This window comes from Pempheris klunzingeri, chromosome 13, assembly GCF_042242105.1.
Source record: "Pempheris klunzingeri isolate RE-2024b chromosome 13, fPemKlu1.hap1, whole genome shotgun sequence".
Taxonomy (NCBI): Eukaryota; Metazoa; Chordata; class Actinopteri; order Acropomatiformes; family Pempheridae; genus Pempheris; species Pempheris klunzingeri.
The window spans coordinates 3,446,786-3,462,214 of NC_092024.1; the positions used below are offsets into that span (position 1 = coordinate 3,446,786).

General features: G+C 40.7%; 1 protein-coding gene across 3 annotated transcripts in view; it reads left to right on the top strand.

Annotated features, from left to right (window-relative positions):
* LOC139211800 (palmitoyltransferase ZDHHC14-like) overlaps nt 1-15,429 on the top strand; it is a 46,009-nt gene that overhangs the window by 16,640 nt on the left and 13,940 nt on the right. For all 3 annotated transcript variants that reach the window (XM_070842194.1, XM_070842195.1, XM_070842196.1), the window contains exon 4: nt 13,291-13,443. In XM_070842194.1, the coding sequence (XP_070698295.1) occupies nt 13,291-13,443 (153 nt within the window). The remainder of the gene's footprint in view (nt 1-13,290; nt 13,444-15,429) is intronic.

The following is a 15,429-nucleotide window of genomic DNA, read 5'->3' on the forward strand; positions in this document are numbered from 1 at the left end:
TTAGAATATGATAGACTCTTAAAGTGCTCAATGTTGAAAAGGAATAATTGGTGATATTTCCTGTGTTATTTCATATTGTAATATATATCACAGGAAAAAGTTTCTCCAATATTGTGCAGCCCTATTTTGTAGTCCGTAATATTCAGTTATGGTAACATTTTTCTTCCCCCCCCCTTCATTGCAGAGTTTTGTTCTTTGCAGGGAGTCCAGGGCATCACTAACACATGCACTCACATGGATGTTAAACAACTGAACCACTACCTGAACTATTTTGAAGTGAAAAATTGAGTAATTGGACAAACTGACCCTTGAAATCATCAATTAAGGTTTGGGTCGCCCCACTTTGACCAACTACTTAGTGTAATTTCACGGCCACAGCACTTGGGTGTGCATTTGGATGTTAAGTCAAATGTTTAGATGAATTAAGTTGAGCTTGTTTCAGTTGTAGAATAGCTTGTAGTTGCAATGCCCTCAGGTCTGTGTCCCTGAAACATCCAATGCCGTGGCTTCCAGTAGACTAATAGACTGTTGGTGCCACTAGAGCCCCGTTATCATCCGTTTGAAAGAACCTGGCTTCTAATAGCACAGACATTTTATACACATACACACAAATACTTAAGCTGGGAATGTTAGATTCAGCTGCCCGTTCCCACTAGTAGAAATGTAGAAACACTTTCTTAAAACTCTTTTTATTCATAGAGTTGCTTATAGCTGCTCTTTGTTTCAGTTTTCTCTTCCTGTAATTCTGTCAGTCTCCATTAGTCTTTGTGGTGTAGTGTCTCTACTGTCTCTGCACCTCCTATTGCTATGTCTTTTAATTCCGACACCTTTCATCCTCCCATTTCTGTCTCTGCTTCCATTGTCCTAACCTGTGGCTTGCCATGCTGTTTAGTTCTGCCAATGGTGTGGCAGCCTGACATGCGAGACATTAGTGGCACATCTGTTAGCTCTTAGCCTGATCATCCGAGCCCATGCCAAGCTCCAACACCAGCCAGTCCTCTAGGAGAAAACACTTAGGCCTGTCTCTTTTCATGTCTCTGTTCCGCTTCCAGCTTCATAATATCTGCTTTCATCACCCATATTAACTCTTTTATTTATTTATTTTGTGTACGTGTGTTTCTACCTGCGTTTTCTTATAAGTGATCCTCATTTCTCTTCCTTGTCTCCTCCTCTCTTACCTAACCTTACTCAACAGGACTCATTCTGAGCATTCCATATGTAACTGCAGACGCTGTAATAATAAGAAAGCAGCTGACAGGCTTAGCAGGCGTGTCGGTGCTGCCATAATTTAATGGCTTCAGCCTGTGTTTCTTATGTGTTCAGTTGCTGCTTTCTTGATTTGATGTACAACACTTACTCCATTTCTATAACTATCATGTGTGTACCTCCAATAAATGTTTCTTATAGGACCCTAATCACTTAGGAGGTATAACTAACATTCTGTTGCAAATGACAACCTACCTATTTTTTTACTCTCTCAATGATATTATTATGCATCCATATTGTGCATTGTGCTCTATCTATGCATGTAGCTGTTTTAATTGAAGCAAAAGTCTCCATACTCCAGCCACCAGTAGCCCAAAACATTTTGTAATTCACCAGCAGCCTCATAAATAGATGATGATGTTTTGAAGTCAAAGTGCTACAAGGCTCAACTTCGACACCACTTCAATTGATTTGTTGACTAAACAAAGCAGGACCTGATGTTGGTACAACACGAGACATCGAGGTCTCTCTTGCTCCCTGTAGTTTAGAACAGAAAGCTGATAGCTAGCCGTATCACTGTCAGCTGATACCTCTGCTGTCTGCCAAATGTTTCTGCCTGTAGTTTGTGAAACAAGATCAATTATAGCACGTTTGCACTGCTAAAATATATACATATATATGAAAAAAGAATGTGTCGTCATCTTCCTTCTCAGTATCTTGTCACTCTACAGTGCATTTCTAATGAAGCAGAAATACTGTGCACACCTATAAAGGGTTGGGGGGGGGGGCTGGCTGTCAGGAAAGGTAGCACAGCTTGTTTTTTATCCCTGCTTGAAATGGAGACATAAGTTGATTTCTCTTCAGTGTGTTGCTTTTGATGTCTATGCATGTCTGCCTGCCTGCCCAATATGTCAGGACTAGACAGGCTGGCATCAGTTCAGCCACCACATGCCAAATCCAAAAGACTCTCTGAAGCATTAATCAGAGTGAGAGATGGTCAAGAGCTGCCGGTTTCCTTCCTTCCACCTAATATGGTCCAAGCTAGCCGGTGAATGTCAGGGCAGCCACACTGTTTTTCCAAAGCTGCCAGCTAGACTCAAGGCCAGCAGAGGAAATAGATTTTGGAGGGCTTAGAGCTCATGCTGCTGGAGAAAAGATGGGCACATCAGAAAAGAGGATGCAATGACATTTAGGCTTTTCATGACTGCAGGAGCAATTAATATGGGTGTTTGAAGGTGGGGACTTCAGTACTCTGAACCACATAATTTTCTCTTTCTTCCTTTTTACATGTATCTACGTGTTTGGTTTGTTCCCCAAGTGGGTATATTTGAATAGAAACTCATGCATGTTTCATGCATATTAAGTAAAGCCAATAATCTCTCCATTTGGTATGTGTGGGATGAAAACAGAGGCATCGTACAAGTATGATTCACTTCATGGGGTATTATGCCCTGACAAAGACCTAGTGCTAAAAGTGTTGGATTTATATTGCCCTGATAAAAAATGAATGTGATATCCAGAGTGCTTTATCTGATTCAAATTATTCCCATTCTGGATAGGGTTCTAAAAAATGTTGATAGCTGGCTCAGCTCCTTCATACGGACCTAGACAGAAAATGGCAGTACTTTAGCTTCTAGGTTCAATAGGTAGCTTAGATTTAGATAAAGAACAAAACTTCCTCTATTTGGCTGGACAACTGATCATGATCCTTGAAATGCAAATTACAAGTTATCAATTTTTAAAGAATTTTAAGAACATAAGAGATAATTGTACCAATCTGATAACAATCGATACTCTGAAGGCATGGCAATCAACCGATTAACTTCCACATTTACCCCAGTCATTAACAGTCCTTATTTTGCATGACTATTTGATCCTGGCTTCTAGCAATGACATACAAAAGATAGAATTAATTTGGGAGACTTACTTTCAAATAATAGTCTAATGTCATGTGACCAATTGATAAAGAAAATATCATCTCCCAAAACAAGATTTAGTTTTTCATTTCATACAAATTATACTAATGCTGGACTTGATACTACACGAGTTTTAAAATCCTGATTTGAAAATCGGGTTACATCACACATGAGGAGAGTCTTCACACATGTTCTTTTCTCTAATCTCAAACATGCACACACTACAAGATTAGAAAAATAATGACATATCACACACTATAAGCTATAATCAGAGTTCCCAGAAGGAGCAATGGACCACCTCTCATGGGGTAGCACATGTAAGCAAACCGGAGACTGACTGGAGCAACTCAAAAAACAAAAGCACAATGCTAAACAAGTCAGTTTTAATCCCTGTCAACAGTAGCATGCTAGCTAGCATTAGCCTCACGAATAAGATGGTTACCGTTATTTGGTTGCTCTTTCTAGAATTCTCTCATTATCTATTGTGGTCTTCAAAGTGGTGAGGTAATTATCCCGATTTTGAATCCGAAATATCGAAAGCATTTGAGATTATTTGGGCGGCTCGGTTGAGTCTGGATCTTGGATCTGTAAAACCCCTCACATTTCCAGATAATCTGCATGGGACGTCGGTACCAACAAAGGTATCAGACAAGATTTCTCTTCCGATCATTGGTTGGTGTGAATCGAGGATAAATCCTCTTACAACTCCTGTAGTGTGACCCCAGTTTAAGAGTACGGCTTTTATAGATTATCCAAAGATATGTGCTATTGAGAAAATGCTGTTTCAAACAATCATGGCAGCTGTCCCTCAGTAAAATGATGTAATGCATGGCATGTCTCCTACTAATACAGAGACAGTCTATGGGAGAAGGCACTGTTGATGAGGAGACATGGGAGGATATTTGGAATGTCCTTATATCCTCACTAATGTGGGCTAATACAACAACTCTTCAAAAATCTAACCTTCACAAAAGTTCTAATATTCAGTTTTTGTTGAAAGTGTTTTAGAGAGGTGTAGATTGAACTCAGTTCAATCAGTTTGGAGGATGCAGCTTGTGGCGCTGTTGAATTGAATTGCATTATACAGAGAGCTGTTTCTCTCACTCATTGATATAAAGGTGGACAAAATGCTAAAAAAAATGGATAAATGAATTGCACTTGTGAACCGTCCTTCTCTTCTGACTACTCAAAGCACTTTACACTTCATGTCAACATTTACCCCATTCACATACATTCATGCAGCAGCTGCCATGAAAAGTGCCAGTCTCCTCATCAAGAGGAGTTTCTAATCAGTCACATACTAGATTGCTTTAGAAGCAATTTGGGGTTCAGTACCTTGCACAAGGACACTTCAACATACCGCCTCTAATAGAAAAACCTGCCAGCATAACAGAGTACAGTTCAACAACATCACAAACTACATCCTCCAAATAGTTGTTTGATGATATATGAATTAGCAAAAGCTCATATATGGATCATTTGAACTGAAAATCAATACGATTTTCATATTGTTGTTAGGGATTGCTTGTTTTCCAAGTATTAGGTCTTAACCAGGGGTCGTCTGATCACATATGATAGTAATCTCATTTTATTTAATGTTTGGTTATTTTCATTTTTGGCAATTGTTTTCTTTAATGTTTGGCAATTAAAGATACTTCTTAGAACCCACATGATTCTCCCTTCTCTAACGTACACATCCAGTTTTAAGTACTCTATCATCTCTGTTTAGCTGGGACTGCTTTTGTCAGTGTCCTTGCCAAAAACTTAATTCAGATGCCAAACTCAAATACACAGCCCATCACCAGAGAGAGAACCCAGCTCGAGCCTTTCTCCAAGATGAGAGCTAGCTTAATCACATTAGATGCAGCTTCCTCTCCCTGTAGCGATAAGACCCTGCAAACATGCTTGTTGGATTTTAACACCTTGTAGGTCTGCTTGTAGACTTGGCTTTGGCTTGAGGAAAATGTGAGACTGTACCATAAGTAAACGAAAGCTCCTTTTGATTATGATCCGTGTCTTGAACATCACAAGATGTTAGTGGTGGCTTTTTATTTCCATGTTGGCATTTGTATCCCTTAAATGCTGACTACTGCACTGTTAAATGCCAATAAACATCAAAAAGCTGGCACCAATTTAAATGAATCACCACAGATAGTGGAGTTCACGAGGTTGGATTGATTCTGCCATCCTGTTGGCCTCCAACTCAAGAAATTAAAAAAGTGAAATAAATCTGCCAGCATGCAATGCTGACTCTAAGATGTGGTCCAGAGATGCCCTCACAGTGACCGGGTACAGTCTGTTTAACTCACGTCGTTGCCCTTGCCATGACGATATACTTAGTGTCTGTGACATAGTGCAGAGATATGTGTCTGGTTGCACTAAATAATGAATTAAACCCTTGTTTTGAATGACAGTCCAATCATAAATCATGGTGGTACTTAAACCACAACTGTGACTCGCTTCCTCCCTCCTCTTCCCTCTGAGTGTAGCCAGCCGCCTTAGGTCACATTCATGTTTGACTTCATTGTTATTGGCTGAATAATAAGTAATAGCTGTGGAGCCAGATGAAAAAGACTATTTCTAAGCCACTTGACATCTTAACTATTACATTTGTGGATTTCTTGTGCATGGACCTCAGCCTATCCTCTCTTATTGTGACTGACAAAGCAGGCATGTTGGCAAAGGAGATGGAGTTTAATAGAGTTCAATGTGACACAGAGACTGAGACAAACTGTTTGGAAGCAGGTGTAGCAGTAGTTAACATGGGCTGAATTAAAACAAGCAGAATGATGAATGCATGTCAGAGAATCTTAACCTTGCAGAGCCTCACAGTTGTTTGTAATTCCCCATGGGTAATTAAAAGGTCTTGGTGTCAATTGTTGTTTGTGTTCACCAGGAACAAAGTGAAGCGTTCTTTCTGGGTGTTGCATCCAAACACCCAGGACTGCTTTAAGTAACATCGTCACAGGTTTATCCAAACCCAGTACAACTTACAGCGCACATGATCAAAATTACACAGATTGTAGGAGAAGCTGTAAAGAGTGATTTTACACTCTTAAAAGTCCCTTCGGCAAAACAGCTTTCCTGTCTTTCCTCACAGTGTTGCTTCATTGTTGGCTGGTATTCTAGGTTTACAGTTACACGGACACGAGATACAGAAATGATAGTCTGCAGATGATGGAGCTACAGGGGACAAGAGCAGAGGCATTTACAGGAATAGAGCTGTCACTGTAGAGCTGTTTTGTGTTAGCACACGAGAGAAAAGACAAAAACAGGACAATGGAAAACAAACATGTTGAGTAATCGGACTGGACTGATTGCCCCTTTATGCTGATCATTTGCACTCTCTTGTTCCATCCATTATGCCCTTTCTGTCTCTCTCACACACACATTTTACTTCCATGCACTTCAGCTTCAGCCCACGGTGTATGCTGTACGTGGATCAGATTAGGTTCTGGTAAAGGCAGTACCACATGACCAACAATACGTTCAGTAACAACTGGTTATCCGCCTTTGTCTCCCTGTGGATCTCATCCGGCTCTTTTAATAGGTCAAATGTCCAGCAGCAGTGTTGCTGAAATTATTCTAGCCTCGTCCGATATCTGAACAGGCCATTGGTCAAGACATGCTGATCATCACTGTCACTATTCACTTTGTTTCCTTCCCCTTATTTATTATGAAATACACCGTGTGTGATTCAGTAATAGGCTACTACCTCTCTGTTTTGTGTTTTGGTGCTTTATTTGCATCAAAGTCAATGGATGCTGCTGGGTATGGCGCCCCAGAGTTGGACTTAACAGGCCAGGTTATACATTTCGGTCACAAAATCAAACCATCGGGTTGAAATGTTTTTGAATGCCGGGATATTTAAATACCTGCAGCCCACTCAACAGTAACAGTAGAAGAAAATTGGAAACGACGTAGTGTTTCGCACACATTACCAGCCCATACTGATGCTGCTGTTTTGTGTTGTAGCCACATCAGAAATTAAAGGAAAATAAAAATGGGTTTGCACAGCAGTCAACCAGAAGTCCCACATTCCTCTGAGGAAGCACCAGCACATCTATTTAGATTGCATTCAACAAGCTTTGCATTGTTCAAACTCCTCAGCTGTACAGGTTCAAGTCTGGGCCTCTTAGCATGCCAGTTTTTTTTTTCTGTGCCATGCTGCTTAAACACGTAGTCTTGAATTTGAATAGCTTTAAATTGAAAAACATTCTCTCTGCTGTTTTAGGTGTATGGCAGGTGCAACTCTTCTTGGCTTGCTTCAGAGCGAGGTCAGACAAGAAATTCCTCTTCAGTGAATTTCCAGTACCAAAGTGTTTTGCGAAGTTGAAGTCACGTCAGCGGCGCTAGCTGAAAGTTACTCCACTCCTCAAATGTAATTTTGGTATTTTCACTTGAAGAAGTCAATAACAAGCCTGACCTGCGGCATGGTGCATTCATTTTTAGAACTAGTTTTATTTAATGTACATGTAATCAAAACAATGGCAGAAATGCCTTATGCTTGTATTTAGCTGTAAGCACCCTTCGCCCACATTCCCGGTTCCCAACAACAGCAGGACAATGCACACATACAGTACTGTGCAAAAGTTTCAGGCAGATGTGAAGAAATGCTGTAAAGTAAGAATGCTTTCAAAAATATAGAATTGTTTATTTTTATCAATGTACAAAATGCAAACTGAGTGAACGGAAGAAAAATCTAATCAAAAATCAATATTTGGTGTGACCACCCGTTGCTTCAAAACAGCATCAGTTCTTCCAGGTACACAGTTTTTGAAGGAACTCAGCAGGAAGGTTGTTCCAAACATGTTGGAGAACTAATCACAGAGCTTCTGTGGATGTCGGCTGCCTCAGATCCTTCTGTCTCTTCATGTTACACCAGACAGACTCTATGTTGAGATCAGAGCTCTGTGGGGGGGGCCACACCATCACTTCCAGGACTCTGTTCTTCTTTACGCTGAAGATAGTTCCTAATGACATTGGCTGTATGTTTAGGGTCGTTGGCCTGCTGCAGAATAGATTTGGGGCCAATCAGACGCCTCCCTGATGGTACTGTATGATGGATAAGTATCTGTCTGTAACTCCATTTGCAGAAATGCAGCCCCAAACTTGCAGGGAACCTCCAACAGCTTCACTGTTGCCTGCAGACACTCATTGTACCTCTCTCCAGCCCTTTAGGGAGCAAATTGCCTTCTGCTGCAGCCAAATATGTCAAAATGTGACTCACCAGTCCAGAACACCTGCTGCCATTTTTCTGCACCCCAGTTCTAATGTTTTCATGCATAGTTTAGTGGCTTGGCCATGTTTCCACGTCAGAGGTTTGGCTTTTTGGTCGCAATTCTTCCATGAAGACAGCTTGTGGCCAGATTTCTCCAGACAGTAGATGGTGTACCTGGGTCCCACTGGTTTCTGCTGGTTCTGGGCTGATGGCCCTGCTGGACATCTTAAGATTTAGAAGGGAAGCAAACTTGCAGTTTCCTTTCTGACCACTGTGTCTATGGTCCTCAACATGGCCCGTTTCTTTGTGCTTCATCAAAGAGCTTGAACAGCACATGTTGAAACCCCAGTCTGCTCTGAAACCTTTGCCTGGGAGAGACTTTGCTGATGCAGTATAACTACCTTGCTCAGTCTTGCCATGATGACCGACCTGTGACACCTTGGTATCAGAGTTTGGCTCTTCCTCCCCCAGTTTTGAGCCTCCTACAGCTATTTCTGTTTCAGTTAATGACTGTGTTTCAACCTACATATGGAATTGATGATCAATAGCACCTGTTAAATTGTTAATTAAAAAATCAGCACAAAAAAGTTTATTTAGTTAATAAACCTGTGTTTAGCCTTGATTTAGTCAATTAAGTAATCCTTACATTGTCACTGTTTAGAACATTTGGAGTGACATCATTATAATTTGGAGTGATATACAGGTTTTGCTATTTAAGGGGATGAATACGAGGAGTATGCTATTATTTTAGAGTCCCTGCCTGGATCACAAGTTTGGAACCACACAAAGCAGACTGGACCAGAGAGAGGTTAATAGCACAGGTGTAAAGACATGGAGCCAACAGGTGGTTGCTGGGGCAGCACACAGCACCAGTTCAGTTGTCCCTGAAATAAGTGTTTGCTCTAATTTATTCAAAGAAGAAAATAGTGGCACTTTGAAAAGAAAATAACACCTGAGCATGTTTGGTGGCTGTTTATCTGCTGCTTCTGTTGAACAAAAACATTGAAAATTGAGTTTTTGATAAATTGGTTGCAGTAGCCATGTTGCTCTGGAGGAATTGTTGAGAGACTTGTGGACTTGTTCAATGTCATAGTATTTATTTACCCTTTTTATGAGAAAAAAGAGAAGCCTGAAAACAAACAGATATCCAAACATCATGAAAATATTTAGACATAATGAAAACCTTTTTAAGGGAATGCAATGAAAATAAATATGTATGGATTTAGCTGTCTCTTACCTTTTTAAAAACCATTTGCATTCAGACAGATTATATTAAGTCTTTTAGTTTTACATGGTTTCCAGTTTGCAAAACTCTTTGTCACCTACCATGTTGAGAATTATAGATTATCACTGCAGTAGATGTGAAACTTTGGCAGTAAACCTTTGCCACATGTTTTGACTTATTCATCTAAATGTCTTTTTCTAACACTCAGAATACCTTAAAGTGCAGTATGAGGCTTCACTGGTTGATAGCCTGTTACTGTAAAGTCTCCAGCAGCACAGAAACAGCTCACCTTCAGCATTCTATGACTTTTATGAGACATCATGTAAGATTATGTTCCAAATGGTTTGTAAAATCCCAGCTAGAACACCAGCATCAGATAATCAAATATGATGCCATATCTGTGCTGTTAAACTTGGAGAGCTTAGAAAGAGCTAGTCTTTCTTTTTGATGTTCTTGAATGAGAAAATCCTATCATTTGAAATAGGTCTTTCATGTATTTTATTGATTTATATTTTGTTGATTCATATTCATACTTTGATGGTGTGTCTGAGCCTGTCTTTGTGTAGTTTCCTTTTGTGTGCAAGACCTTGAAATATCTGCCTGTCTGAACAGAATTGGCTTGTGCCTTTCTGGTTTTAGTCCTACATCCTTGCAGGCAGGTTGAGGTCAGCACGTCTGTATGTTAGCCGTCATCATTATATTCCAGTACACTATTCCATCTGTGAAGCTAAAGGCCCCGGTTTTCTCTCCTTCACATACACAGCAGGATAGCAATTAGTTTCCCTTTATACCTCACCAGGCAACGCCACAGCTTGGCTGACATTGAGCCCCTTATTTAACTTTGTGTATGAAGGTGTGAGTGGGTACTGAGTGTGTGAGTCTCTGTGTGTGTGTTCTGTACTTCCCAGTCTACCTGGCTTTATTTTGAAGCTTCAAGCTCTTCGGCCTGGCCTTTCTCTCTGAGGGATCTCCCACTAGACGCTGATGTACGGTTAAACTTTGGCTGCCAGGATAGAAGTGTACAAATGGCTTTGTGTAGCAGAAAATCTACTTTGACACCCCCGCTCACCCACTACTTTACTGCAGGCATCTGTGCCCTACTACAAATGTAGTGAATGTTGATTGGCTGGGTGAAGTGTACTTAAGGTGTGACCACGGTTGAGCTACAGGATGTTGTTTGCATTGGTTTTGATGTCTGGCCATGAATATTAGTGTGTGGACAAAGTAAATAGGTGATAGGTGATAATATCTAGTGAATATCAGCAGGATCTGAACAATGTAATGCAACACAACGAAACAGCCCTGCAATAACTGTGTACCTTGTTGTTGAGACTGAAAGGTGTCAAAATATAATTCTGCAGTAAACGTTATGGTCAGGATTTGTGTCTGCGTTGATTTGGCATTCACTTGTAAGGATTTTGTCCTTCTGGGAAATGGTGATAGTACATACATATTTAAATGATGTGACTCATTGATATTTCGTCTGGTATTTCTGTCTTCCTGAGGGTTGTAAAGGAACAAACATAATATACCAAACCAAACTGGATTTCATTATTTGCAACAGTTGTCACTAGCATTGTTTTCACTTCATATTGTCCAATGCATGTTATCCTTCAGTAAGAGAAGCTTGAGTGATTGTCCTGAATTAAAGTCATGTTGTAGAGAATGATTTGAGGCTACAGTAGTTTGACCAGGACACTGGTACTTTTGGTCTGCTAGTCTGTGGGAATGTAGAACTGCTACCAGACGTCTGTCTTCATTTGAACTGATAGTGTTGCCTATCGCTGCACTCATGCCATGTCAGCAGAATGGGGAAAAATTGGAAAACGCTTCCAAGATGCTTAGTCCCTGTTGCTAGCCTGGTAGTTAACCAAACAAATAGATATTAAGCAATATATGTTAGATAGATAGATAGTTTTATTGTCTCACCATCAACTGTAGTAGTTGATTCAGAAATACTGTAGCTATCAAAAATTTCCAATTGTGATCTCATAAGAGGTCTTCTGAAATGCTTCAGGAGGATTCCACAGTGTGTTCTTATAGCTCTTCATTTCACCGGAGAGGAGCTGATATTACTGTAAACGGTATGAATACATAAACCATGGGACTTCTCCTGGTGGTTCAACACTGGTAGCAGAATTGTGCTCTCAGTTTTTCACACACTCCCTTCATCTGTTGTCTTCCTCGGTGGAGTCTGCTGAGAGGGCAGAGGAGCAGAGGGAGTATGGAGGAGAGAGTTCTGTAGGCACTGATCACAATAGAGATGAATTCAGTAGAACAGAACTCACTGGCTGCATTTCCTCTGCTCTCCTTTAGAAATGTCAAACACCCACATAAGCCTCTATACACCCCCCCTCCCCCTCCCCCATTGACACACAAAGCACCCTGTTAGCAATGCTATGGGTTTCTGTGTAAATGATCTCAAAATGATCTGCCTACACACGATATCTCCTACTCTCAGGGTGCGTGAGAGTGCCCAAAGCCGGCTGAGCAATAATGGTATACAGGCTCTACCTTTTATGGCTTGAAAATCACTATGATTGCTCTCATGCTTACCGTTTAGCCTGTCATCATCGCTGTCTTACTCCACCAAAAACTATTCAGAGCAGTTTGCCACCATTTTCTTCTTTGTATTACTGTCTGTGGATTGTGGTGTTAAGTGCATGTTGAATTGCAGCGTGTTGTTCATATTACCTGAATTAGGTTACATTGCAGTCACTGGAACAAATGGTGGTTCTGGTTGGCTAATAAGACAGTTGCAGCACAATCAGTGTGGCTCATGAAAAGAGCTAAAATGGTGGTGCTTATTAAAAACAAAGAGCTGTGTGGTTTGTCCATATTAATGCATTTTAAAGTAATTGATAGCTACCTTTTATCAGAGCTAAAGATAATTGCAGATCAGTTTAATTTCACCACAGACTCATTGGGGTTCAGTTGTCTTGACACAAATGATAGCAGGCAACCTGGGGACACATTGCTCCTTAGACAGTGAAACCTAGTGGATACCACTGGCTCACCTTTCAACTTAACTTTCAACTGAGACCTTTAGAGCGTCTCAAGTGGCGGATTTTACAAATTCCATTTCATTGCGCTGAAGAAATAATGATTTAAACATGAAATTCTGCATAGATTATTGTATTTTAGGTTTTTAAAGTAGTATGACAATTATTCTGGTGAGACTGCATTACAATTGGAATTTTGCTAGCCATAAGTAACCTGTAGCCCTCGTATAGTGTGCTGCTTTCCACTGTTTGGGCTGCGCTGCTCATGCAGTATATTAAGAAGAGGTTGTTATAGGAACGGAGTGCTACACTTAATGAAGACTAAAAAGTTTAGTAGGCTGTAAAGAGATTCTGACCTATAACATCACTGTCATTTTAAAATATATTTTCAGGCACTTTTGATAAAACTTTTTGTATTGATTTTATAGTGGTGAGTTTCTAAAACTTTACCGTGTGATATATTACATCATGCCTTGCTTCATGTTCTAGCAGTGAAATTTATCCATTGTAGCTATCCTCCTGGCTTTTATTGCATTTTACTCACAAAAGGAATATTCATAACACACACCCACCCCTATAGTGCCACACACACTATAGTACTGTATATGGGAGTCCATTAGGCCCTGAGGGAAACTCATAGAAAACACTGTGCAGTAATGAGATTTTATCTGTCTTCTCTCTTTTATATCTTCTTGTTTTTCTTTCTTTGATTTTCCAAAGATGTGGCTAATGGTAGTACAGGCTACAGGCCTCCGCCCAGGACCAAGGAGGTGGTCATCAACGGACAGACAGTCAAGCTGAAATATTGCTTCACCTGCAAGATCTTCAGACCACCACGTGCCTCCCACTGCAGCCTCTGTGACAACTGTGTGGGTGAGTGAAAGTGCTATTCTCTGGACGTGTTTGGCTGATATTTTCTGCCTTTCACATTCATTGTCAGACACTTAGTATAATGGAGACGGTCCAGACCATCACCAATCCTCTAGTTTGTGATTTGTTTAGCTTTAACCATCTCACACCTGTTTATATGTCTATGTTTTAAGAAAGTAGTAGTAGTAGGTCAGTGTAGATCTTATAAACAAGTAAACTGCTGCCTCATTTTAATCTTTAGGTTTATCTGAAAAAAATGCATATCATCTTATTTCTTGTAAGAATGGCAAATATTGTATTTGTATGTGAGTTTACAAGCCAAGCTAAATGTTTAGTTTATGATGCATATCTGGGAATATACAGTACATGCGCTCAGAGGCATTGGCATCCACACAGAGGAGAGGGAGGGAATAGTTACGACGAGCAGGAGAACCACAGAAAGACAACAGCGGCATAATGGTTGAGTCTGGCCTCTCTTCACAGACATCACGTTTTTGTGTCCTCATCAGATGCAACTCCCTCTTTGAATGTCTGTTTCCCCGTTAGAAGTGGGGCTGACTGAAACCCTGGGAGACAAAGATGAGGAAGTAGTAAACACAGGAAAAAAAGACAAGGAGGTGGTAATCAGATGCGGCAGATGCACTCTGGCAGGAAGGAAGGCAGTCTGGCAGCTGAACAAAAATATGGGAGGGCAGGCGTTTTCACAAACAGGCTATACGCGTCGATACACAGAGGTGGAATTCGTGCACATCTTAGATGGATTGTTATAATCCAAAATGGATAAAAATGTGACATAAAGTACTATAAGATAGAGCATGAGCAACAGATTTAAACCACTACAATCACAGAAGAAGCTTTAAAAGCTTTTCCAGACCAAACATGGACTCAGAGCAGTGTGATCTTATGAATCCAAATCCTTGGGCATGAGGTCTAAAAACTATGTTTAGATCATAGTTGTGAGCCACAGATGGGAGGGAAATGAAGAATGAGAAACAGACACATAGTTGGACTGCCCGTCTTTCAGGTGGGGGGGGGAGCGATGAGCTCCAGTGATGAATGTCTGTCTTAACCGGTTTCTCTTTCATAAGAACTACTTTCCCAACTGCCCTCAAAGTTCCATGGCTCCACATTCCCAAAGTGAAATCTGGGGTCGGTCAGCTCAGGGTTCACCATGAGGCTTGAAAGATAAACTGTATGAATGATGGCACAGGGAATAAGTCATATGCAGGAGAAAAGGACCAACATTCACTGATATGATGAGAAAAATGATGCGAAATGAGAGCAGGGGAAACTTATTTTTGTTTCAATAACCCTAGCATTTCCTTTTTTAAAAGTCTGCAGGATTCAGCGTTGGTAACAAACTGGATTGGGACTTGCTCTTAAACTGGAAAGGGGGAAAGAGTGGTATGAGTGCTTCCCCCGTCTCTGGACTTGTCTCGCTGTCTTTCTCCACCTCCACCTCTGGTGTTGTAAACGCCAAGGGGCTAACAAGCTCTTCAATAAGTTAGCAGCCAGAATGGATAGGGCCTCCCTGGTGGACGTGGAGGATGTCACTTCCTTTTTAAGAGGGTTATTCCCCTCGGAGTGATAGAAGAAGCTTATAAGAGCGCAGAATTATGGTACACACACACACACACACACACACACACACACAGAGGCAGTTTCCCTTTGCCTTCAGCCCTGCTGTTTTTTTCTTCACAGTATATACTTTACAGATGTCTAAGACGGTCTCACTGTTTGTGTCTTTTTAATTCCAGTTGTAGTGTTCAAGTGTTGGCGCATGTTTATGTGTGGGCAGTGGGTTGGGATGTTGTGGTTGACTTGAGGTGTGTTTGCTGCCAGTGTTTTTCCTCATGTGCTTAACTAAATGACATTAGATGACTCTCTTGGGGAAATGAAGTTATGTAAGAAAAAAAAAATGCATCAAAAGAATATTGGCACATAAATAAGGATTCAATAGATCACTATGAAACAGAGTTGCTGAATTCA